The sequence below is a fragment of the Colias philodice genome, chromosome 3, assembly GCF_061535455.1.
Source record: "Colias philodice isolate Cphi_HAF_F1 chromosome 3, ilColPhil1 Martin Lab GWU primary, whole genome shotgun sequence".
Classification (NCBI taxonomy): Eukaryota; Metazoa; Arthropoda; class Insecta; order Lepidoptera; family Pieridae; genus Colias; species Colias philodice.
In genome coordinates, this window is record NC_143088.1 from 7,646,025 (window position 1) to 7,671,930 (window position 25,906).

The window sequence follows — 25,906 nt, forward strand, 5'->3', positions numbered from 1 at the left end:
GAATCCTCTTTTGAACCATTTCTAAAATAACTTACAAGTAATAAGAAACGAACAATTTCCTTCTAAATACATTTGGACTCGACCACATATGTATATGTATTATAGTACCGTTGCGGGTTGCCTGTTTGATTATTGTGACTCTATTGAGAATTATTAAATTTTTAGGTATATTACTAATTCTTATTGGTACACACCCTAATTGAATGGGTATATTGTTACATCCGATATGTCCACATAATACATTTATTTAATTTGATATCGTTACGTTTGCAGGATCTCCGTGGCAAGTCGAGGTTATGGCAGGGCCGGCGGGCGGCGGCGGAGGGGAGCCGACCAGGCTGATCCCCGCACGGGTGCCTGCCGTCTTTGAGATCTCCACATCACCTGGCGCATCCAGTTTTAGCAAAAACGAGGTAAAAGGTTTTTACGAACGGCATGTTACGAAGTCACAAATGTGTAGATAGGAATCTAACGTTATAGCTTAAATGTCAACGAATAGCAATGAATAAAAAGTACCCAGGGTTAATATTACATTTAAAATTTCACTTACCTAATAAATTCGATACTTTTTATACCTATCTACTATGCATTAAAAATGTATGTTGACGGTTCGACGGTTATACGTGGTTTTAGGTTCTCATATCATATTCTTGAACTTATGATCGGTAAAATATGACATCGTTTAACATACTGGCTATAAAAGCGTAATAACGGCATTGTGTAAAAAGGTCGGTTTTATACCATCATTTATAATAATAAATCTAACGTGTAACTCATGTGTAGAACGAAATAAAAATAATCAGCCGAATTACTAAAAAAATATTACTTTCTAAATATTAGAAAAAAAACTTAAAGTATATCCTAGAAGGCAGGTAGGTACATATTTTTTTTACACACATGGAAATTCCATTAGTGGATTTAATTTTTAGAAGCCTGATAAACAAACATATTATTAATATTGTGAAATACCATGTACAAGTCTGTATGGATGACATTTAATTTTATATAGTATAGATAAATGATATTCGATATTAATAGAATATATGCGGTGATATTTTAGCGCTATGCGGCGATTACACCTAACGAGTACAGTGGCGAGTCAGTGTCCTCGGCCGAGTGCTCGGTTGGTATAAACACTTCAACGAGTGCTCGGCCGAGTACTCGGCCGAGAAGAGCGGCGAGACAGTCACTAGAATCCCAATTTGTTTACTCGGCCGAGTACCCACTCGCTATCCCGCTCGGCAGGTATAAACACGCACTCGTCGCGTCACTCGGCCACTTGCCACTCGTTCGTTTCGTCATTGTATTTTTTCAAAGAATTATTATTTTTATTTATTATTTCTAATAAATCCCACAATTCGTTAATTATATCTGGTAACAGCCGATTTAAAACCCGTTTAAATTCTTTTTTTTTTCGATCCATTGCAGACGTCCGCGTCGTGATCAAAACTGAACTGACTCGCCACTAGTGAAATACGTGTAAACACCCACTCGGTTCGGCAACTGTCTCGGCCGAGAGCGTATTTACTGACTCGCCACTGTACTCGTTAGGTGTAATCAGCGCATGAAGTGCGTTTAATATTGAACTTCCATTTGTCGCTTCCTCCACGTCCGCTGTACGCCTACAATTCTTCCCACTCGAAACGAATATGAATATAATACACATCTAAACACTCGTAATATAAATTTTTACGACATAAATATAAAAGCTATAACAAACTTTAATTCCTTTCTTAAATAACATGCAGTGTGACATGTCTTTTATAGATGAAAATTGTATATATGTTCAAGGTTCAATTGTATATTCTACACAATACTTTGGTCATGTATAGAATACCTGTTAAAATATTTTTACAAATAAAGATTAAATAAACTTCGTGAAAGTAACAACATAATACATATTTTCTGAAAAAGTGGAAGAAGTGAAGTGTAAAGGGCAAACAAAGGCTTTTATATATTTTTCACATCATATTTTCAAAGCAAACTAGATTGTATACTTAGTTTTACATCGTTAAACAAAGAAAGTAGAAGAAGTAGGATTTCTTTTAACATTTTGTCTTGACCAATAGAGTAGGTACCTATTACGTTTGTTATGTTCCTTTGAAAATATTTATAAAGGGTTGTTCTTTTTTTTTCCTTCAGTGCAAAAAAATAAATAAATAAAATAGAATTTTCCACACAATAATATAACCTAATTTCCAACCTAATGCCAACCTAATTTTAAAATTAGGTTGGCTTATTTTACTGATATAGGTATTATAATAAAATAGATACCTAGGTAGGTAATATAATAAAATAGATTATATACAAAAAAAAATCTCTTATGGCTTCGTCTGCGTTGTTATATTATAAGAGTCAAACGGCCAGATTCTTTGTTTTTTCAATAATTATTGCTTACTAGAGGTCCGCCCCGGCTTCGCCCGTGGTACATATTATTATTTCGCAATAAAAGGTAGCCTATGTCCTTTCTCGGGTATCAAAATATCTCCATACCAAATTTCATGCAAATTGGTTCAGTAGTTTAGGCGTGATTGAGTAACAGACAGAGTTACTTTCGCATTTATAATATTAGTATGGATAACTAGCTAAAAATAAAATGGACTATAATATATCAGTACGCCGCATACTTAACTCGTAACCTTAACCTTGTTTAATGGCAGTGAGTTTATTTATTCTAAACCGTATTTGGTAAAATGTTCACATAACATCGATACATCATTTCTATACTAATATTATAAAGAGGAAAAGTTTGTAATTATGTATGTATGTATGTATGGTTTTCACGCATAAACCTCTCAACCGATTTTGATGAAATTTGGCACAGACAATCTTTAGACCCTGAGAAAGAACATAGGCTACCTTTTATTGCGAAATATGTCCTGTATTTTACCACGGGCGAAGCCGGGGCAGACCGCTAGTAGTTTATAAAGGTTATAGTTTAAGAGACGTGAACGTTGATATTTGATTTAAACAGTTTAAATACATAATTAATAGTTGAAGAGAGGTGCTTTAATAATATTTATGAATTATTCAGGTTGGTGTGACCGTCACAGCCCCGTCACGAAGACAGGTTACAGCTCGAGTGTTGGATGTGGCAGAGAGACCTGGCGTCTACCGAATCGAATTCACACCTGAAGAAGTTGGCACACATCTCATCGATGTAAGTTTTGTGGACTGTATCCAATCTGAAAAACTTTAACAATTTTGCTGTATTTTATTCTTAGAAATTTTCTCTTAAAATCTTAAACAAACGTGTGGGTGTAGAAAATACCTACACAATACCTACATATAGGATTATATAATATACTTACGCGACTTTTCAAGTGATAAATGTTATTACTAATTAGTAATTATAAAAGGTTCTATTACCCAAAAGGGAATCATAAAGTCGAGACACGACTGCCATTTGCATAGATACGCATTGAAATTACCTAATGATAATTTTGTCTATTTATTACCTACCCTAAGTACCTGTACGAGAACCGTATCATATATATGTATTCATAAATGTCAAACTGGGGGAGTTTCGTGACCTTCACCATCGAAAATATCGGAAAACCTAAAGGGCAACCGTACAGATTCATTTTACACCCGGATCGTAAAAGTAATTTTGTGACGTACCTAGTTGTAACACAAAAACGAAAAGCTTTCAGGTAAATTGCTATAGCTAAATCAGTATATGGCACGAAATCTTTTACTGTAGGTAGGTATTCACCATGAGTTCGCGTAATGATAACGTAGCTGAATTATTCAGTTTATTACACGAGTATACCGGGTTAATCCATTCGATGATTTTTTAATTTTCCTATCAATTTCTATATTTGAAACAGCCGTCAATCACAAAATTAAATATTAAAAACTATCTAACAACATTTACATTTACCTATAAATAATATTAAAGCCTTAGAGGAACTACATTTTATCCAGAAATAATCTATCTCTGTACCAAATTTCATACTGTAGGTAATAATTTGCCTAAAAATCTATATTCCATATATTCGGATAAACCATAGGGATAAACTTTCTTTTTTTCATGTTCGATTATATTTTATAAAATAAGTAGGATATACCTATGTATAATAAATATTTTTTTATTGAACTATAGGTATCGATTGGAGAAGAAAAATTAGCCGCTGGACCGCTCGTCGCTAAAGTATATGACGCAAGTCTCATCAAAGTGACTGACGTGGGTAATGCTATAGTTGGACAACAAAGCCAATTTAGAGGTGTGTTTTCCCACAATGATTTTGAAGATAGTTATCTTACTAATGTCAACTCAAAAGTAAAATTTATCTGAGATAACGTAACGTTTTCTATTGTTATAAACTTTGTTGGTTTCTCTGCCATGTTCCATTATTGTTTCCGCTAAATATTCAATGTTATAATTATAATTATCAATTATCTGTACCTAATCATATTATATTAAGGTGCCTACGAATACCTAGTATTTTTAAGATATGTTTTAAAATAATATCTCTTATTGAAGTGTTCAATTTTTGTAGTGGATGCGAGCGCTGCTGGTGAAGGACAGTTAGAAATTTCAATCAACGAAGGTGAAGTTCCTAATCATGTACAGGTAAGGAATTTAAAATTTATCACAACTGTAATATTTTTAAAACATACCTATTAGTTTAAAACTATATGCTTTTAGTGTAGTTGATAGTTATGTGCATATAAAAATACTTATGCTAATTTTGAATTTAAATCATTGAAGATCACATAAAAAATGTAGGTGTTGAACACAGTGTTGAATAAAGGCTTCGAGGCCAAATACAGAACGCTAACATTCCGCCCGCGCACCTTAGTCTGTAGCTTTGATTACATACTAATCAAAGGTCTGTAGGTACAATTTTACTGACAAAGCGTTAGTTCCAGATTTATTATATTAGAATTAATTATTATTAGCTTTGATGTAAACAAATAAAAAATCAAAATCATCATCAATAATCCAATAAACTTTGTTTATTGGATCAATGAATTGAAGATGAGCATTTCAATGAATAGATACAATCTAAATATTCCCTGGTTCTAAAATAAAGAATCTAAATAATTCCACGAAGTTTAACAAATGGACGTTTCCATTAGTACTATTTGGAAAATACATTTCGTGAAAGTAAATTATTATTTTGATACAGGTTGTGGGCGGTGGACGTTGCCTTGTTTTTTGGAGGCCTGAAACCCCAACGCCACACCGTGTTGACATAAAGTTTAATGGAGAACCAGTGCCTTCGTCGCCTTTTGTTTTTCACGTAGCACCTGCGCAAAGAGTCTCTATTGATACGTCACAAATAGGTAAGGTATATCTTTGAAATATTATGATGTAGGCAGATATGGGTAGATAAATAATGTTTATGTCTCGTCAAATTTTCAGGCCCCTCTTCTATTAATTAATATGCTACTGTAATATATACTCTAAGCTAATATGAATCAAATAAAATTTAATATTTTTTTTAATTTGAACATCGAAATATTATATTATTATAATTAATCATAATTATAAAGGACAGGTACAAATTGAGTACATAATACAATTAATAACAAAAATATTGGTTATATTGAATTTTATATGCAAGTACCATCTAGTACATTTTACCTGTACTACATAGTACATATGAAATATCACAGATGGCGCACTAAATTTTCAAGTAACAAATCTAATAAGAACTTTTAAATTTGATGATAATAATCTAAATTAATAATTAATCGTCATTGTCAAGAATTTAAATTCACAATAATGTGCATCCATTTATTAATATTAAAAAAAAGTTTTTGAAGTTGCCATCGATAAAATATATTATTTAATATTTAGTTATGTCAAATGTCAATAATTGACTCCTTGGACCTTGACCCTTGTCAAATGTCAGTGGATTTATATTTTGTAAACAAAGAAATTAAATTAGAAAATAAAGTTTATGTTCCTCAATTATGACTAGCAGCTAGTCTTGCTTGACAAACATTATAAAAGATGAACTTTACTGATTGAACTGTACTGTACTGACTGAGGAAGATTTAAATAATTTAACATTTTACAGAGCTGATACCGGTTGGCGAGTTAGTATCATGCTCAGTTCGCGTGGAAGGATCTGGCGGTGGTGAACTAACAGTTACCGTGCGAGGACCACGAGGCGAGGTGCCAGTTCGTCTTACTGGAGATGTAGTGTCTGGACTAGTAGCTAGCTTCACAGCTAAAAATGTTGGACCACACACACTCACGGCTCATTATAACAATCAGCCTGTACCGGTGAGTCTTATAACATAGTTGATAAATTTGGTTGCATTTAATATTGAAGTTTATGCTCATTTTTAACTAATCTAAATAATTCAATCAAATTTTTATTTATTAATATTATTCGTTGTGCAGCATAATTTTTTTGCCATTACTCTTTTAACATTCTAAATAAATTAAAGAGATTAACAATTTGCAGGGAACACCTTTCATATGTAAAGCATATGACAGTAAACTAGTGAGTGTAACGGGAGGTTCATTGGCTCAAGTGGGAGTACCAGTACAACTTGCAGTGGACGCAGCTCAGGCAGGAGAAGGGAATTTGGAAATCACAGTAGCAGCGAGAGGACTGAATATTCCTACTCAAGTACATCCACAGGTAATGTTATATTATGATTTTGTGCATAAGATAAATTAAATTTGCAAATAAAGAATGTTTTGGTATATGGTAGGGTAGATGGTAGTCAATCAATTGCATGTTTAGAACACATATGTTCCTGTGTGTTTTCTATGAAGGTACTACAATAATTCTTAATTACAATGATCTTGGGGGCAAGATTTCACAAACTTGCCTAAACAATAAAAGCATATAAAAAAATACTTTGTAAGCCCATTTAACTGGCTCTGCAAACACATGTACAAAATATAACATAATATTTACTTTTCATAAACACAAATTCTATACATAATATAAAGATTACTACATACATCTCATTTATATAGATTATAGGTTTATACAGTGACATTGAATTAAATCTCTTTTATTTTATTTCAGGGCAATGCAAGGTTCACAGTATCATTTACACCAACTGAAGCCTGTGAACATGTTGTCAATGTATCATTTAACAAAGTAAGTAATAGTATTACTCTGATTAATCATATTAAAAGTATTGAATGTGACATAATATTGCAGAATTTTTTGTTTTTTATTTTAGTATTGTATGGAAATAACAGATTATTCCATTTAGACATCACATTTAAAAAAATACTTAGTCTTTAATGGTTTAATTTTTAATTTGTTAATCCCTATAATTTAAATACACCAATATATAAATATGCCTGTGCCTAGTAGGCACTTGATATTTCATTTAACTGAAAAGTGAAATGTAACTGAACTAACTGACATTTTTAACATTATGTTTATCTAGATGAGAGTGCCAGGCTGTCCTCTAGTCATAGATGTATCAGAGGGTGGTGTGAGCGGAGCGAGAGTGACCCTGCCCGGTCCTGTTCCACTTCACCAACCAACTTTCCTCACGCTACATCACTCTACCGCTACGTTGGAACAAATTGAAGTCAATGTTGAGGGTGAGTAGATTTGTGATACTCTCTTAAGAAAAAATATCACTGTTGATACAATTTGAATTAAAGATCTGGATTATCATATATTTTTCTGAATTGTACTAAAAGGTTAAATATTTGAATGTTCCAAATAATTGATATAAAGTGATGGCCTGTTAAATCAATGGATTTTTGTTTAACATGTAATTGTGGCTCTATATAGATGTGAGTTATAAAAAATATTTAACTTAAATTAATAGAGGACATAAATTAATAGAATTAAAAGATAACATGATCTACACTTATTCTTCATTCAAAGTAAAGCTATGTAATAGGTATTTATGAAGAGTAAAGTATTATAACATAAAACAAACAATATTTCCTTGCAGGGTGGAAAAAATGAATGAAAGTTGTTGAATGCATTGAATGAATCAAATCCGATGAAAAGAATGTGGTCTAAAGGGGACGAAAGTAGAAAGCTAGAACGTTTTGATATAGGTGTAAAATAGCAGCTTTGCTACTAACAATTCTCACGAATCTTCTTAATTTTCCAACAATTATAATGATATTTTCATATATTATTAGTATATAAGCTATCCTATACTAACATAGACTAAGGTTATTGGTTTATTATAAAACTTATAGCGTTTTAATGGTACTATAAAAATTATATCCAAGATTTAAGTTACGTTCGTGATACGACATAACAATATGTATAACATTCACGTTACAAAAGCTCATCCGCTTCGCCCTAACTTCTAACAATCATATGAATTATTCAAAATAAAAAAAAAGTATATTACATCATTAGGAAGTTATTGGGAATATGGTAGCTATCAGTGAGTCATGCTTGTATCATTTTAACGCATGACAGCACATAGAGTTAGGTATCGCATGTAAGAATAGGGTATATATTAGAGTAGGGTGTAGGTTAGGGTTAGGGCGAGTTAGGGCGTAGCGGTGAGCTGAGCGATGTTGGCGCGTAGGTCCGAACGGCGCGTCGGTCCCGGCCGCGGTGTCGGCGGCGGGCGCGGGCACGTTCCGCGCGGAGTTCGTGCCGCGGGCGGTGGGGGAGCACCGCTTGAACGTGCTGGTCGACTCGCAGCCTATACCCGCTAGCCCGTTTCATTTGAAGGTACGGTGCTTTTTGTGATGTGGTGTTTTTTAATTAAATTGTATAAATGTAATTAATTGTAAATAAGTGAATATTCTTGTGTGTACTCTATTTTCAATTTATAAATTTCAAGGTCTTGTAGACTCTTTTATTAAAGTGATACAATTAATTGCGAATAAATAAATGTTGAGATTTAAATATTCCTGGGTAGAATCGCTCTCATTATTTGTTGCAAATTAAACGCCCGGAAAGTTGTCATAGAATCATTTCAATCCGTTTTTTTTAAGCATTTAAGACAATAATTAATATACATAATATTTTTTTTTTTTTGTTTATAGGTGTACGATGTGACGGCTATAAGAGTTAAAGATGTTGCCCACGGAACAGTTGGAAAGCCCGTTACGTTTTTGGGTAAGTTTTACAAAAATTTAACATTTTTTTAAATATATTTGTATGCGTAAATTTTTTGAAATTGCAATGTGTTACTTTTTTACTACCTGTAAATAAAATTAAAAGTGTGAAATATAAAGTATTACTTGTATTTCCCATTTCCACTTGCATAGTACAATACTTTAATGCGCTTATGCGATTACGGCTGGAAGTGCAAGAATCCTTATAGCTTACATCATCGGACGATCGCCCCGGTGAAGCGAACTGGATCTGTTAAGCTGTAAATCTCGCAAATGTTAAATACATATAAGAACATAGTGTTATTTAATAGTACCGTTAATGATTAGTGTCGTAAATGAAATTAAATATTTCTATAAATTATTTTGAAACAGATTTCAAAATTCCGAATAAGATTTAATTAACAAATTTACAATTGCTTTTAGTTGTCCATATTTGGTTGCTTTCTCATTAGCGCGTTAAAATCAAAATGAACAAGCAGTCTTTCAATATTTCGAAACCAAACTGTTTTACTCAATACTAACAAATGACTTTTTAACAGTGAGGTAACTCGAGTTTAGTTGCCTCCTCTTGAATTAAAAATACCATCCAGTCAATTAATGAGCTATATACCGCTACCAAATCTTCACCTTAAAAAGTCAGACACATCTTCGGACACGTCTATAGATGCCTATGATGTGTAGAATTGTTTACCACCAGGCGATCCATATGCTCTGTCAATTCTCCTATAAAAAAAATCGTATTTCAGTGGAAACAATGGCCGCGGGACCGGGTAACCTCGAAGTGACAGTGAACGGGGGCCGCGTGCCCACCGCAGCCGCGGCGCAGGGCGCGCACACGTACGCGATCAGCTTCACGCCGCGGGACCCGCGACCGCATACCGTGGAGCTGAGGTTTAATGGGGACCATGTGCCGGGTAATATTTGTTTTATAATATATATTTATAGGTTAATTTTGTACTGAATTGCCTCATTTTTTTGTAATGTTTAGATTGTAGTAATTATTAGTGATATTGGATTGATTTTACTTTGGAAAGTGTTGCGAAATTATTATCATAGTTCTAGTAACGAAATTATAACGAAACGAATCAACAAACTGGATTGTATGATTCTTAATTGATTGATCAACAGTATTATCTCTCTAAAATCCTTGTACAAACTGCCTACAAACTTTTACTGCCTATAGCACAGTCTCACAAATTGAGGACACCTAATTATAATTTTGCTATCCCCACAGGAAGTCCATTCGTTTGCCACGTATCAGCGCCAGCGCGTGTAATAGGTGCAGGTTCAGGGGAGTCCCCAGATAAAGTGTCAGTGGGTGACGCGTATACCTTCAGTGTAGACTCGCCGACATCACCGCATGTTGAAGTGCTGGGTCCGGCTAGACGACCAGTACCAGTACAGGTAAAAGGTCTTCACAGCTAGCCTATACAAAAAAAAATCTTTTTCAAGTAGAAATAAAAAGGAGTATATGAAACTCCGACATTTTTAAAACTATCGAACGAAGTCGAAGGTAGAAATTAAGTTAATTAAAAATCATACAAACAGCATTATTTCACAAGAGATTCCTGTATAAAAATGCATTATTTTTATACTTTCTAGGTATCTGCCGATGAAACGGTGGGCGAAAACGAAGCAAGCAAACGGTATACAATATCATTCATTCCAGTCGACGTAGGGGATCATAGTATAGAGGTAATTCAATTTTTTATAAAAATATACAAAAATTACCAATTTCAGAGAGATGAGGTGAATTCATTTTCAAAATTAGTTAAGTACATTGATTACATTACCAAATTACTTACGTTCACAATCTCAAAAAAATCGGCAACGCATCTGTAGAAGTCCTTCTAGATGGATATGGGTGGTGAACTCGCTTACGACCAGGCGCTCCACAAAAAAACATACAAAGAATCAAATGTATGGTATTTATTATTAAATGAACATATTCAAATTAGTTTTTGAAATGTGGTTACAAAGATTTACCGATTTTAATAAACTTACTTATTTCATTAAATGTTTAAAATATTAGGAAGCTGACATTCATCAAAAATAACTAATATTGTTCTAGGTTCGCGCAGGAGCCATGGGTGGTCACGTCGAAGGCAGTCCATTCTTGGTGAAAGCGTATAGCGCAGCTCGAGTTTCCGTTACTGATATATCACCTGGCGTAGTCGGTCGACCTGTTTCCTTCACGATCAACGCATCTCATGCTGGTAATAAAATGGAAAAAAATACAGTATAAAAACTAAAATATTTATGAAGTAAAATGATTATAGTATTTGTGCATTTTTTGTAATGATATTATTCTTTACAGGGGCTGGGAATTTGGAAATCATTGTAGCCGTAAATGGCAGAAATGTGCCCAATTACGTTCAGAGTGAAGGAAACGCTCGATTCAAAGTAAGATACACATTTATTTGCCTGCAGAATATATTAAATCTCATTTCCTCAGATATTTTTAGGCCCAAATTCTCACTAACATGTTCTAATAATTACAGGTAAACTTCAAACCAACGGAAGCAGCTCCTCATACATTATCAGTCCGGTTCAACGGACACGCAGTACCCGGTTCACCATTCACTTGCATGGTATCAGCCCCAGCAGCCGCTCCTGATGCTCGAGCCACTGGACCAGGATTGTCTTCTGCGGCCCGAGGAGAATCCGCGGAAATAAACCTTACTGGGTTCCATTGTAAGTGCTGATCAGTTCTTTAAATGCAAATTCTTCTGATACGTCTTATATGTGATAATTCCCGTTTCAAGAAGACTTAGCTCAAATTATTTTTGGATAATTTTGTTAAATTCAGTTGTAGTTCTTCACGTGATGTAAAATGATTGTTTTTTCTGTTTCACAACTAAATTCTCATGTTGAACGAAAGGAAAAAGAAATAATGCTAATATAATTTTGCCGTAGCTGCAGTAATACTGTTGTATGTGGTTACAAATGAGATATTACGTTTATTTACCAGAAACTAAATCAACAAACAATAATTCATTGGTGTTTGTAGCAGATTATGTTTACAAATAGTTTATTTCGTTGAATACAGCAGTTGAGTTGGTATTATGGCTGAGAGAATTCACAAAATAATTAGTGGTTTTAAATCTGTTAATAGTTTTAAACTGCGTATTTCAGACGGTATCCCAATATTATTTTATGGTTATTTAAAATAAAGAATACCTTATTCAATTTTGTCATGAAAAAATATTAAACAAACAGATGAATTTGTTCTTTTTACATCATATTTGACCAAAAATCTTCGTGCACAGTTTTTGAAGTGAAAACTTCTTTAGCGGCGTTGGGTATAAAATCTTAAACTCGCGTCAGGACACGTGACCTGATCGAAAAAGCGTAAGACGGATGGATATCAAACATGCTCAACGTTTATAATCAAGTTTTCACTTCTGCCGGCACTCCCGGAGTGCAACCTGTCTTTTTTTTAATTATTGTTATTATCATTACTTTACGTACAGCATGCGAGCCAACAATATCCGTCACCGGTCCGGGCGGTACCAGTGTGCGTACGAACACGCGGCCGCTAGGCGAGGGTCGCTACACGTGCACGTACACGCCCGAGGCGGTGGGGCGGCACAGCGTGCACGTGCAGTGCGCGGGCCGGCACGTGCCCGGCTCGCCGTTTGTGTGCAACGTGTATGATGTGAGATGCGTGCGTGTTACCGGCCTGGGCGCGGGAGGTGAGTTCTAACGAACATGTAGACGGAAAATTATAGTAGAGTTATATTAATAGGCAACATTTGTCAGTTTAACAAAATTAAATAACGTAACCTTGTTACGACAGGCACACAATAATATATATATGATATCGTTTTGTTAGATCGATTGCTTATCTTAATTAGCTAAAAAAATATAGCCTACCGAACAAGATTTTTGTAACTTTCTAATAGTGAAAGAATTAAAATAGAAGTAAAATTGGGTTTTATAATATTGCATCAGACATGCGTTTTATGTTGATATTTTTTAATGAATCTTCTCAGCTCATTTTTTTAAATTAAAGTAAACAAACAGTAATCTAGCTAATCTAAACGTTAAATATAAGCTTGAAATATTTTACAATATTCTTAACATTTTACAGAATTAGAAGGCACGCTCGAAGGTTTGAATCTAGATGAGAGCGCAGACGAAGAACGCGGAGTGGAAGTGGGGAAGCCGGTCACTTTCAGTGTTGATGCGGCTGGCGCTGGTGAAGGAACACTTGAACTAGTGGTTTCTACTCCATCCACCACTGTTAAAGCTGAGGTAAGTGACAGTTTACAAAAAAGAGCGTGTGTGCCGAGCACACATGTCAGAAGTGAAACTTTTTGGCAAGATTCAAAGATACCATAATCGTCGCCTTACTCCATGACGTGACGGTATTGCCATGTGGCGACCTTGACATTTTACTCTTATTTACTTAAAGAAATTAAATGTGAATTGAAAATAATTTTTACGCCAACTGTTTAATGAGAAGTTACAGTAGGTTATAGTCGCTATAGAAAAAAATATATATTTTTTTTTAATTAACGTTCGTATTATAGTAAAGTTTTAATTATTTCAGGTAGTAGCAGTAGCCCGCGGTTTATATGACGTCACATTTATACCCGTGTCGCGGGAGGCTCATCGCGTTTCAGTCACATTCAACGAACAGCCCGTGCCTGGAAGCCCGTTTGTGTGCAGAGTTAATGAACCTCATACTTATGTGCAAATAGGTGTGTGATATCTCTTACTTTAGTTTTAATGTGCAAAATAATTTCAAAATAACTTAAAATTGGAAAAGGCAGAGCCCTATTTATCAAAGTAAAATTATTTTATACGAAGATAAGATTAAGCATTCAAATGCTTTATTTCTACATTTCTTTTTATCTTTCCTGCAGGAACTACAGCCACAATCGAAATTGACGAGAACTTATCAGACGTCGAAGTGCTATCACCAACTGGTACAAGAGTATCAGATGCAAACTTGGAAGATATGGGTCTATTAACCTTCCCCGTGACCAGAGTGGGCAGATACGTGGTACGGAGTGCCAGAGGACCCGTCGCTGAGGTGGAGGCTCTAGATCCGTCGGCAGTTAAAGTATTATCTATTGGGGAAGCAGTTGCACATAGACCTGCTATAATCACAGGTATGGAATGTGATGTTCATTTGACCTGTTTATTAAAATATGGAATTAAGGTTTTACGTGCATGTTTTTTTGTAAAATAAGCAATTTTGAAGGAATTTGAACAGATCTTAGAAAAGTTAAAATAATTTATTAACCAGCCTATAACTTATTAAACAAAGCAATATTTTAATTACATGTTATTTTTACTAGCATTGGTGGGTAGTAAACCGTTACTATAAAGTTACGGTTTACTACTACATATAGTACGGCTGTTATCAGCAAGAAATTTGTTCTGAATGCTTTTTTTAGGATTAGTTCACATACATGTATGAATATACATCAGATATATTGATCCTTCGACAGACTATTCATTTAAGCTTAAATTAACTTCTATAATATGTTATATTATCCGTCTTTTATCCAGTGAGCACAAGCGGCGCCGGCGGTGGTCGTCTCTCAGCACGAGTATCAAGCGGAGGACGTACAGTACCGCACTCAGTGCGGCGGCGGGGTGGTTCTCGTACGGACCTCGTGTGGCATCCCGCGAGAGCTGCTCCTCACAGGATTGCACTACTGTGGAGCGGCACTCCGGTGGCAAGGGAGCCGCTCGTTGTTGATGTGCTACCGGCACATCATGGACAAGAGGTACTTGTTTATAGCTACACTAGCTTTCCACCCGCGGCTTCGCCTGCGTTTTCAAAGAAAAACCCGCATAGTTCCCGTTCCCGTGGGATTTCCGGGATAAAACCTATCCTATGTGTTATTCTGATGTATAAGCTATATTGTGGTAAAAATTCATTCAAATCCATTCAGTAGTTTTTACGTGAAAGAGTAACAAACATCCATACATCCATACTTACAAACTTTCGCCTTTATAATAGTAGTAGGATAGTTGGATAGAATTTTGGAATGGAATGAAAGGAATTTTTATATAAATTCTATAATTATGACAAATACATGTATAAATTCCTATATGCTAGAATTTTTATGGTTATAAAAAAAATACAAAATTTACAACATTTAGGGCCGATTTTTCAATGCTTGGATAAAACTTATTCGTCGAATAATGTATAAAACTACCATTTTAAAGACGTATTCTAATTGCCCGTATATTTGACAGTTTACGTGACATTTTAATATTATTTCGTAATACTTTATTGGACGGATAAGTTTTATCCAAGCATTGAAAAATCGGCCCTTAAATTACTTCGGCCATAATATTCTAGGTGTACTCAAAATTAATATTTTATCTGAGTTTATGAATTTTGTTACATAAAATATAGTGGTCTTTGTTGGAAATTTGATAGTAGTATTTTAACAACATTTAATGTCTGTTGAATAATTTAAATTTAAATAATTAATATTTAAATAATTATAGAATAATTTAAGTTGAAAAATTTAATATTTCTTGAATTCCATTTTCATTAAATTATTGCTCCCAGGTATCAGCATCAGGTCTTGGCCTGTACCAAGCGCAAGTGAGCCGCGTATCCTCGTTCAGTATCGACACGCTTGGTCGAGCGGCGCGTGAGTTCGATGTCGTGGTATCGGGGCCTGGAGCAAGAGCACTGCCAGTACGCTGCTATCAGACCAAGTCGGGGCTGTTACAAGCTGAGTTCACTATCACTGATGTCGGACAGAGTACTATTGGTAAGGTTTTAATTTTTTTTGGTTGGTAATAATTGAGGAAATGACAAAGTTATTGTATAGAAGAATAGATAAAAAAATCCCACATTACAGATACATTACAATAATTTATAGTCTTATTGTCATTTCTTGTTACTAATTTACATACATTATATTTTGTCATTTAACTGATAGATAAGATAAACAACTTAGCACTAATATAATACAGTGATCGATGTCATTTTATATTTTTTATTTATTTTTATTTGCAGAGGTACTTCATCTTTCCAAACCGATAACAGGCAGCCCATACACTTGTGAATCATTCGATCCGAACAAAGTAATACTCTCTGGTCTTCCAACTGGAAATCTCATCGCTCATACTCCTATCAACTTTACCGGTAAGTTAAAATTGTTTTGTCATTAAAATGTCGAGTTTAAATTCGTGTTAGTTTGTATTAAATCAGATACTTTTCACATCTGTTCCATTGCATAAATGTAGTTATAAGAAAATATAGTAAATTTCTAAATACCTACCTATTTATGTGTTCTGAGCTGTTCATCTAGTTTAGGACCTCATAGAAAAAACATGTAAAGTTTTTTAATAAAAACGATATTTTTCTATTTTCATACAGGTAATAAAAAACCCAAGCCAAATATATTTTTATCGTGTTTATTGTAAGCTTATACATATATATTATTTCACAGTGGACACAAAAGACGCCGGTGTGGGTGAATTGGACGTACTCTGCGAAGCGATGGGCGAGCGGCGTGTGCGCTTACCCGTTGATATTCGAGAGGACGGGCACTTGTATAAAGTGCGTCTGCGACCCACCATGCCCGCACATTACAGGATTTACGTTACTTATGGAGGTAGGTTTTCTGTGTATATTTATTAAAAGAGTAGTCATAGCATCAGATTGATTTTAATTTCATAGGAGCATTTATAAATGCAATATGAAGATAGAAAAATAACAAGATAGGTTATTACTCCCAAAAAGATTGGCCTTAAGCCACACTTAATTTTTACACATGATAACTGACATGATATTAAATGTGATTATATTTATCAGGTGCCAGCATACCCGGTAGTCCAATTTCATTGGGTGTACTAAGCGCACGGGCTAGTATAGCTGCGCGGTGTGCGGGTACAGGACTTGCGCATGCGCACGTCGGCAAAGAGGCCGCTTTCACTATACACTGTGTGGATAACACGCCGCCCACTGTGCAGGTGAGTAAAATGTTGTTACAGTTAAGTTTTGTTTAGAGAAGCGCTATTGGAAGCTGATGTGTGAAAAATAAATAGAATTTCCCGAAATACAAATATAATATTAATAAAGCCTCGCTCCTTGAGTGCTGTGTAATTCTGAGAGAGAAAAGTAAATGTTATATCTATGGTCTATATGTTATTATTATTTTTGGGAACTAAGATCAAAAGAGGGAACAAATGCATATCAACTAAATGAACATGTATTTACCTTTGTTTCTGATCTGAATATTCAATACTAGCTGCGCTCCGCGGTTTCACCCGCGTGGCTCCGTTTCTGTTGGTCTTAGCATGATACTATATAGCCTATAGCCTTCCTCGATAAAAGGGCTATCCAATACCGAATTTTTCAAATCGAACCAGTAGTTCTTGAGATTAGCGCGTTCAAACAAACAAACTCTTCAGCTTTATAATATTAGTATAGATGATTCGAAACTTCAGTATCAAAAAAGGTAATCATATTTTATAAAGTTTTGCAACATAGACATAAAATATATCTTAATTTTTATAGGTTGAAAGATTGAACGATGGCAAAGAAGAGGATTCTGATAACGGTCTACTCGAATGTCGCGTGGTAGCGGGTGCACCAAAGGAATGGTTGTGTGCCTACATACCGCTTGTAGTTGGACAATATGAAGTGAGGATATTCGTGCCGTCTGGACCTCTGCCAGGGAGCCCGTTTTCGGTTAAAGTATGTAATAGAATATAGTTAATATTATCTTCTTCTATATCTTGGTTAGAAGCGTATACTTAGAACTGATCAGTTAACGTGTAAAATTAATTAACAATCTGCAGATTATTTTAACTACAGTTAAGTTAAAACAAATGATTGAAAATACTTAATTTGCATCAATAACAAAAACTACAAATACGCATAAAAAGGCGGCCTTATTGCTAAAATAGCGATTTCTTCGAGGCAACCTTAGGATAAGATAATTGTTTTATGCAGAATTATTAAAAAAAACTTCAATATTGATTTAATAACTTAGTTTTATTTTGATCAATATGTATATAATTTTTATAGCATCAAAGAAATTTTTCATTAAAACCTTGAACTTTTCAGGTAATAGACACATCAGCCATAGTAGCAGTAGGTGGTTGGGGCACGGATAATTCTGGAAGAGTTCGAGCACCTTCAAAACTCGTGTTGGACACCAGTAATGCAGGGCCCGGGACATTGGAATGTTTACTTGCTGGAAGACATCAACGTTAGTTTTAAATTATTCTATTGTAGCAATAAAAATGTAAAAAATATCTCTCTTAAAAACTAGTAAAGTAAAGATTTTAATCTCAAAGCACTCTCTTAAATCATTATTTGAATATATGCTAATTTCATATTCGTTCTAATTTTTTTCACTTTCAAGATTGTATTTTGACCATTTGAACAGAAATTTTGCCCCGTCCCACAATAAAATGCATGCAGAAACAATAGTGTTATCGTGTAGAATATTTTTGCATTCAAAAGTTAATCAAAGTTTACGCTACATGAGAGAATGCAAACTAAATAGATTATGCATTTCCACAGGTGTAGAAACAGTATCAGGTCGAGCGGTAGTAACGCTAGCGGCGCCAGAGGGCGTGAGCGGCGAACAGGAACTAGAGCTGACTTACAACGGGGCCCTCGTCGCCGGGGCCCCGCGGAGGGCCCTCGTGGCCTCTGGGAACACTGCTGATCGAGTGACGTTAGCTGGCAGGGGCCTGGCGCATGCCGCACCGCATACACCGGCTGTTTTTACTGTTGGTGAGTGGCAAATAGAATTATTGGATAAACTTGTTTACTTTTTTTTCTAAATTAATAGGTGTGTTATTTTTACTCGAAATAATAATAATAATATATTAATAAAAATATTTATTACTCTCACAAGGGTTTTAAAAGTTACATAGAATGTTTACAAACATAATATAAAAAAAAGACGTGTGGCACTCGGGGACTGCTGCGGTAAAGCTATTGCATGCTATGCCTTCAAGCCACACCTCCGCGCCCGTCGGAGTGGGGAGCGTGAGGTTTTTCGTTACTAAATTTCTGGATTCGGTCCCCGCGATAGAAGCTATGCAATAGCTTAAAAAACATTTATCACTCTCGAGGTTTAAAAAGTTACATAGAATGTTTACAAACATAATAAATTAGGCATCTATGAAGGATGTGCTTATTTCATTTTATGCTATAGAGTATAGACAAAGGTGATGGTTACAAATAATAAAATCGTTTGCAATACTTATCCTGCTAAATCCACTCAATTTATATTGCATTATTCGTGCTCTGTTTTTAAATATTGTGCATTTTTTTTACTAGATGGTAGCGCAGCAGGTCCAGGTGCTCCAGAAGCATCGCTATCGTCGCCAGACGGTGAAACAATACCCGTAGCGCTTACAGCTGCTGGACCTGGACTATGGCGTGCTACTTATACACCTCGACGGGCGGGAGACCATCATCTAAGGGTGCTGTGGGCTGGACGACTTGTTAAAGGTGAATTTTTATTTACGTTAATATCATGTTCATCATCTCATACGTTCATAAGTTTTTGGGATTGTTGCGTCTACGATATTGATTTTAAATGTTATGTTATTAGTAAAATACATACATTAAAACCTTATCAATTTTATAAAAATCACATTTTATGTGACTGTTATATTTGTCGTAGATTGCGCGTTTCATTGCAATAACATGTGGATGCATAGATTTAGGTGTGTTTGTTCACAGCGTTTGTTAAAAGGTCCATTAAACTTTAATACCAGTAAGATTCAAATCTTTAAAAACGATTTTGAGCTCCTACATCGCCTGGCTTTGTTCTCTTATAAAACTCAATAACCTATACAAATGTATGCGCCATTTGCCCTTGCCAAATGCAATCTTTATTCCCCATCTATATTAGTGTATAATAAATCTATTTATTCATTCGTAATCCTCGTTCCACAGGTTGCCCGCTCACAGTGAAAGTGAGTGCGGGCTCCGAAAGCGGTGACGCATCCAAAGTAGTGTGCTCCGGGGCGGGGCTCGCGGGCGGTGTGGTGGGGAGGGATATACGCTCCTGGATAGACACGCGTAGAGCTGGCCCTGGGGAACTCACTGCGCATTGTACTGGACCTAATAAGGTCTGGAGATGTGGATGTGTATTTTATAATGTTATTAAGTGTGTTAATAAGTTGTATGTGTGAAGCAATGTGTTGTATGTGTGTGGAAGTGTAGTTATGCTGAAATGGATTGCTTGTTGGATGATATTGACGAATATAATTATGTTTCTTTAGGTTTCAAGTTATCTTCCATGAGTATTTGAGTAAAATAAGACCATCACATAAGTGAATAATTCTTAATTTACTTCTGTATACAATGAAGAATAAATAAATAAATCAACGTAAGGTTGTAGTTCATACATAGTTTTAATCTCATATCAATTTAATGAATCAACTTTATTGAGTGTTTTGATGTATTCGTTTCATTAATTAATTTTCCAATAGTTTATTAATAAGGAACATCCATAAACGACATTAAATAAAATATTCCCCCACTAGGTTGCATACTGCGAACTATACGAGCACGGTGACGGCACGTTCACACTGAACGTGAAACCTGCAGAAGCGGGCCGGCACGTGCTCAGCGTGCAGTTTGCGGGCGAACACGTGCCTGGATCGCCGTTCATACTCAAAGTGGCTGGTGCTCCGGATCCTTCCAAGGTGAGATATTTTTAGTTAATTTATTCATGTCTCATGTAATTTTTTTTAACTTATCGGATGAAATGTATAAATGATGTAAATATATTCTTCGGTATAGTACAAAAGTAAACGTAGTCTAAATTAAATCTTCTATTCGACGAACCTAATTTAAAGGCTGCATATCGCATGTGACTACTAAAGATATTTCCAATACTAGTAAATATTCCTGGAGGATCATCGTTTTTTCCAATGTTTTCGTAAAATAATGTGTTCAAATGCCAAAGAAATATATTTAAGACTAGCTTTCCACCCGCGGCATCGCCCGCGCAGTCAAGGAAAATCCCGCATAGTTCCCGTTCCCGTGGGATTTCCGGGATAAAACCTATCCTATTACCCGGGGTAAAAATTAGCCTATGTCCTTTCTCGGGTATCAAAATATCTCTATACCAAATTTCATGCAAATTGGTTCAGTAGTTCAGGCGTGATTGAGTAACAGACAGACAGAGTTACTTTCGCATTTATAATATTAGTATGGATTTAATATTGATAAATAAATTTGTTCACAGGTCCGAGTATACGGGCCGGGTATTGAAGCGGGTGTGCTAGCGACATTCCAATCTCGATTCGTGTGTGACACACGAGGAGCTGGAGCCGGTCAACTAACTGTACGAGTTAGAGGACCAAAAGGCGCTTTCCGAGTGGAAATGCAGAGGGAGAGCCAGAAGGATAGGACTATATTGTGCAAGGTGAGTGGTTAAGGGACTGGGAAATAAAAAAGAAAAGTTGAGAGAAAAAAAAATTCAAGGTCAAATCCATTGAGATAGTATTACTACGTATGGAGGAGATACCACGAACAAAATCTGTGCGCCATTTTTTTGCTCTAAGTTTTAAAAAATTATTATCTAGTTATGTACTTACCGATGAAAGTTATTCCTTTGCACTTTTCCGTATTATTTGTATTATTTGTGCAATATCGTAACACACACGAAGGCATATTTAATGCGTTTCATTTTAAAACAAATAAAAAATGAGCGTGCAGTTACGCCATATGGCGTATGTTGAGCGGAACATAAGTGATGTAGGCGGTGTCGTCTCCATATTATGTATATCTCAATGGTCAAATCATGGATTTTATCATACACTTCTGATACGTGTGCTCGGCACATACGCTCTTTTTTATTTATACCAATCATATTACTTGAACTATTATTATTAAAGGAAAAATTAAAGATAAATAAATGTATTTGTTTATAGCGATATAGATAGGCTACGTAATAACATATCAAGACGATTAACATCTTTCAGATCCTTGAAATTGATAAATTACAAACAAAATAGGTTCGAACAACAGCAATTACGTTCACAAATTGTATAAATTAAAACCTTGATTTGTACATGAGTTTGGTACATGGCGCATGACATTAAAAACGATGTTGTTACTTGTTGAAAATGTAGCTTTCTATCGAAGTTTTTAATACCGACCAGATTATTTTGGTTTTAAATCGTATATAACAACATTTTTTAATTTATATTGTATTAAACAACATTTTTGCTTTAAATTTTTAGTATTTAACATTATTTTTGGAACAAAGTTCCTTATCGCGCGTTGCGTAAGGGGGCTAGACGGAAAATAGTAGAGTGCCGTAAGGCATAAAAATGGTCAAACCTCGGAACCCAGGGCCAGTCAATGAATCTGTATATCAAGTATGAGACTGCATTATTAAAACCTCAAATAAAAAAGTTAAAAAAAAAAATTTGACCGATCTCGATTTACAACAATTTTTAACAACAATTTACTGAAAAATGAGAGGCGGAAGGGGGAAAAAGTGTTTATAGTGAAAAATTTAATTTTATTTGTAATAAATTATATGTGCAGAGTAACTTCAATGTTAATTTATTAGATTATCGTAAAAATAAGTTACAAAAAAAATTTATCATTAACTATACACATTGTTACATCATTGTACATTATTGTCGTCGTCGTCGATCTCGTTGATATAGATTGTAGGTGAAGGATTAGTGCAGCTGTCACCATTGCCTTCTAAGCAAGCTGCAGTGCAGTTTAATTCACTTTTCCTGCACCCACAAGATGCTCCACATCCTGTTTTGCACGAGCAAAAAATAATTTTTAATAAAGATTCTGGAGCCTTTGGTCTCGGGCAAATACGAGACCATTAACCCGGCTCCAGGGATAATAGAGTCGCCTTCTCTATTCGTCCACTGGAGTAATTCCGGCGTCATTGTTTGCGGTGTAAATAAGATGAATTTTTTTCTCCCTCTGAGTCTGTTTTAGCGTTGTTTTTAAACACATGTAACAATCCGCGTGATATTTAGCTCCCTGAGCTACTAAATCTAACACGCCTACAATTCTTTTATGAATATTGCGACAATATTCACTTTTGTCTTCACATATCAAACTTACAATACTTTTCTTGAAATCAGTACTAGTGACGTAGCTGATTTGTTGTCTTGACGACTTGGACTTCCTTCTTTCCTTCATTTCATCCGCTTCTTTTTCACAAAAGAAGCACCTAGTTTTCCAATCAAAATCAATTGAAGTAGCTGTTCAAAGCTTTTTTTTAGGTGGAGAGCATGCAGATGTGGTGTTCTTTTTTTAAATAAGAATTAATGCATCCTTTATTAATATATTTTTGTCTGCATACCGAATGCACGTAGACAAAGTCGCGAGTATTAATATACTGAGAAAGTCCATCCCCTCTTTCCGCAGATGCAGCTTTTAATGATGATATGCCTCTTTACTTTTATAATATCTCCTAGTTCAGAGCTTAATTCAGAACTAGATCCGATTTTATTACAAATGAGGCAATCATTGCTTGTACTATCAATACTGGATGGTTCACCCATTGCGACACGTGGCTGCAACAACAAATATTAGTAATATTAATAACTAACTTTTACATAATTAATGTAAAAGTTAGTTATTAGATAGATATTATTAAATTCTACTATTATATTCTAACTTTTAACATCGATTTATTACAAAATATTCATAACTGTTTTCAAAAGCATGTAATATAAATGAAAAACAAATACTAACAATTTATGCCACTATTTTCAAAGTTTTTAAAACTCAGTAATGTTCAGTAATTAACTTTTATCACACTCACTGCACAATAATATAAACTGCAAATTAATTTTTAATAAACAAAAATCTGAAATAAATATTTTTCGGAACGAAAACAACAGCTACGTATTAAGTCTAGCAAGTTATAACGTCGTGTACTATCCTGTGAGGGCCCGCCATGAATAATACCGAACAGCTGCTGTTATCCCCTCTATTCTCCAACCCGACCTTCATCGGTATATCTGCAGTTCCTAAAGATCCAAGATCAAGTTTTCAAGTTTGTAATAGTTGTTCTTTTTAAAATATGACTTTTGACTAATATAAATCAATGAAAACTCCAAAAAATTAATAATTGTTTATAATAATTATTAAAAAATTGAGAGCGCGAAAAAAATTTTTTTTAACATTTTTCTATATACTATTAAAAACATATTTTCAAGGTTTTTATTAAGATTCATTGACTGGCCCTGGATTCCGAGGTATAAACCTTACGGCGCTCCACTAAAAAATTAAGACGAAAAGTTGTAATGACAGTTTTTGCTATAGTTGTGCGGCGTGCGCGTGTTTCTATGTCTGTCTCTGTCTCTCTCTCCTAATAGAACTAGTCTCTTGACACATCTTAAATTAGATTTTGTTATGAAACAAAAAAAATAAAAAAAAAATGATTTATTATTTTGTGAAACTTCTTTATCGGGGTTGGAAAAAAATTTAGTGTAACATTTTTTCGTTACGAGTGACATTTTTCCGTTACGCGCCATCTTGTTCTTATCCCTACCACGCGTGATTCGACCTATTTCTGTCAAGTTGCATATAGTAAATTATTTTTTGAAAAATAAGGTTATAAAGAAGTTTCACTTCTTACGTGTGTACACTAGTACACGCACACTTTTTTTTATTTAAAAAACTGAATTAATTGTTTTTGTCCCCAGTTCTCGCCCACCGAGCCAGGCGATTACCGCGTGGAGGTGCGATGGGCCGGGCGCCATGTTCCCGGCTCGCCGTTCCCGGTCATGATATTCGATACGCAGGAAGAATTACGCCGTTATTTACAAGCCACTGCTGCTTGATACTTTTATCACTTAATTTAATCCATGCTTTGTATTAAAATGCCTAATTTCGTTGTTATAAAGTGACCTTGTTTAATAGTTCATTGATCAAGTTTGGAAATTGTTTTATGAAGATACTCTACTTTGTTTTTATCTAATGATTTATAAAGGTTTTATGATGATTATTAAAGAAAGTTGAATTTTTTAGCATGATTGTAATTTTGAAGATAGAATAATAAATTTAATGCAATTATAAAAATGTAATAAATTTTACTACAGAATTAGGTTTGTGTTGAATCGAAAATATTGAGTACCTACAAGTCATTACATGAAACAGCCAATATGCCATATTTTTATGTTATTATAAAATAAAGCACTGAATGGATAAATCTTATTCGAATCGCCATTACATTCCAAGTAATATTTAGTATTATATAATAATATATTATATAGCTTATGATAATCTGATTGTATCCGTCCATCGTAACATAGGTGATGTTTTTAGGATAAATATAAAATGAGCTTACTTCTAAAAGTACATTAAAGTAGAAGGCATAATAAAATTCTTTATTTGTTAATATTTATTAATACAGAATATAGGTTTAACTTCATAACTAACTTCTGTAATTGTTTTTTGTTATTGTTACCTGCTTGTTGAGTTATAAGGAATGGACTGCACTATCAATTTTTCAGATTTAAATTATCGAATCTCATGTACCTATGTCCGAGCTTTATATCTTTGTAAGTATGTAATTTTTCCGCGGTTACTAATTGTTAATAAATTGAAAATTTATTATTTATCTGGTTTTATTTATTATTTTATCCCGCTAGTCCGCTACCAATTAAACTATTTACTTTAAAAATCCATTTACTGAAATGAATGTTCATTCATTCCCTATTTCACAAAGGAATAATATTTTTAATGTTACAATTTCACAGATTTACCTAACATATTTCTTCACAGCAAACATAGTAATTAGTATGAAATATGAACGTGAGACACTGTTCGTTAAAAGACATCTTAATTGCATTGACCACTCATTTACACATAAAAATCACGTCTCGCTAATTAATTACATCGCATTTGTCCATCAATAACTA

The 25,906-nt window shown here is 34.5% G+C and overlaps 1 protein-coding gene across 1 annotated transcript in view; it reads left to right on the forward strand.

Moving 5' to 3' along the window:
- jbug (filamin-type immunoglobulin domains fbug) overlaps nucleotides 1-25,605 on the forward strand; it is a 64,609-nt gene extending 39,004 nt beyond the window's left edge. Inside the window, exons 21-54 of the mRNA XM_089714546.1 lie at nucleotides 274-413; nucleotides 3,035-3,160; nucleotides 4,106-4,226; nucleotides 4,503-4,576; nucleotides 5,136-5,292; nucleotides 6,033-6,241; nucleotides 6,426-6,605; nucleotides 7,002-7,076; nucleotides 7,375-7,534; nucleotides 8,494-8,642; nucleotides 8,960-9,032; nucleotides 9,778-9,945; nucleotides 10,266-10,435; nucleotides 10,634-10,726; nucleotides 11,103-11,247; nucleotides 11,349-11,434; nucleotides 11,533-11,725; nucleotides 12,505-12,726; nucleotides 13,125-13,288; nucleotides 13,587-13,737; nucleotides 13,903-14,151; nucleotides 14,555-14,775; nucleotides 15,573-15,780; nucleotides 16,029-16,157; nucleotides 16,465-16,629; nucleotides 16,830-16,987; nucleotides 17,535-17,714; nucleotides 18,087-18,231; nucleotides 18,549-18,764; nucleotides 19,317-19,490; nucleotides 19,941-20,116; nucleotides 20,534-20,695; nucleotides 21,241-21,420; nucleotides 24,689-25,605. Of these exons, the coding sequence (XP_089570672.1) occupies nucleotides 274-413; nucleotides 3,035-3,160; nucleotides 4,106-4,226; nucleotides 4,503-4,576; nucleotides 5,136-5,292; nucleotides 6,033-6,241; nucleotides 6,426-6,605; nucleotides 7,002-7,076; nucleotides 7,375-7,534; nucleotides 8,494-8,642; nucleotides 8,960-9,032; nucleotides 9,778-9,945; nucleotides 10,266-10,435; nucleotides 10,634-10,726; nucleotides 11,103-11,247; nucleotides 11,349-11,434; nucleotides 11,533-11,725; nucleotides 12,505-12,726; nucleotides 13,125-13,288; nucleotides 13,587-13,737; nucleotides 13,903-14,151; nucleotides 14,555-14,775; nucleotides 15,573-15,780; nucleotides 16,029-16,157; nucleotides 16,465-16,629; nucleotides 16,830-16,987; nucleotides 17,535-17,714; nucleotides 18,087-18,231; nucleotides 18,549-18,764; nucleotides 19,317-19,490; nucleotides 19,941-20,116; nucleotides 20,534-20,695; nucleotides 21,241-21,420; nucleotides 24,689-24,826 (5,357 nt within the window). The 3' untranslated portion in view covers nucleotides 24,827-25,605. The remainder of the gene's footprint in view (nucleotides 1-273; nucleotides 414-3,034; nucleotides 3,161-4,105; nucleotides 4,227-4,502; nucleotides 4,577-5,135; nucleotides 5,293-6,032; nucleotides 6,242-6,425; nucleotides 6,606-7,001; nucleotides 7,077-7,374; nucleotides 7,535-8,493; nucleotides 8,643-8,959; nucleotides 9,033-9,777; nucleotides 9,946-10,265; nucleotides 10,436-10,633; nucleotides 10,727-11,102; nucleotides 11,248-11,348; nucleotides 11,435-11,532; nucleotides 11,726-12,504; nucleotides 12,727-13,124; nucleotides 13,289-13,586; nucleotides 13,738-13,902; nucleotides 14,152-14,554; nucleotides 14,776-15,572; nucleotides 15,781-16,028; nucleotides 16,158-16,464; nucleotides 16,630-16,829; nucleotides 16,988-17,534; nucleotides 17,715-18,086; nucleotides 18,232-18,548; nucleotides 18,765-19,316; nucleotides 19,491-19,940; nucleotides 20,117-20,533; nucleotides 20,696-21,240; nucleotides 21,421-24,688) is intronic.
- The last annotated feature ends 301 nt before the right edge of the window (nucleotides 25,606-25,906 follow it).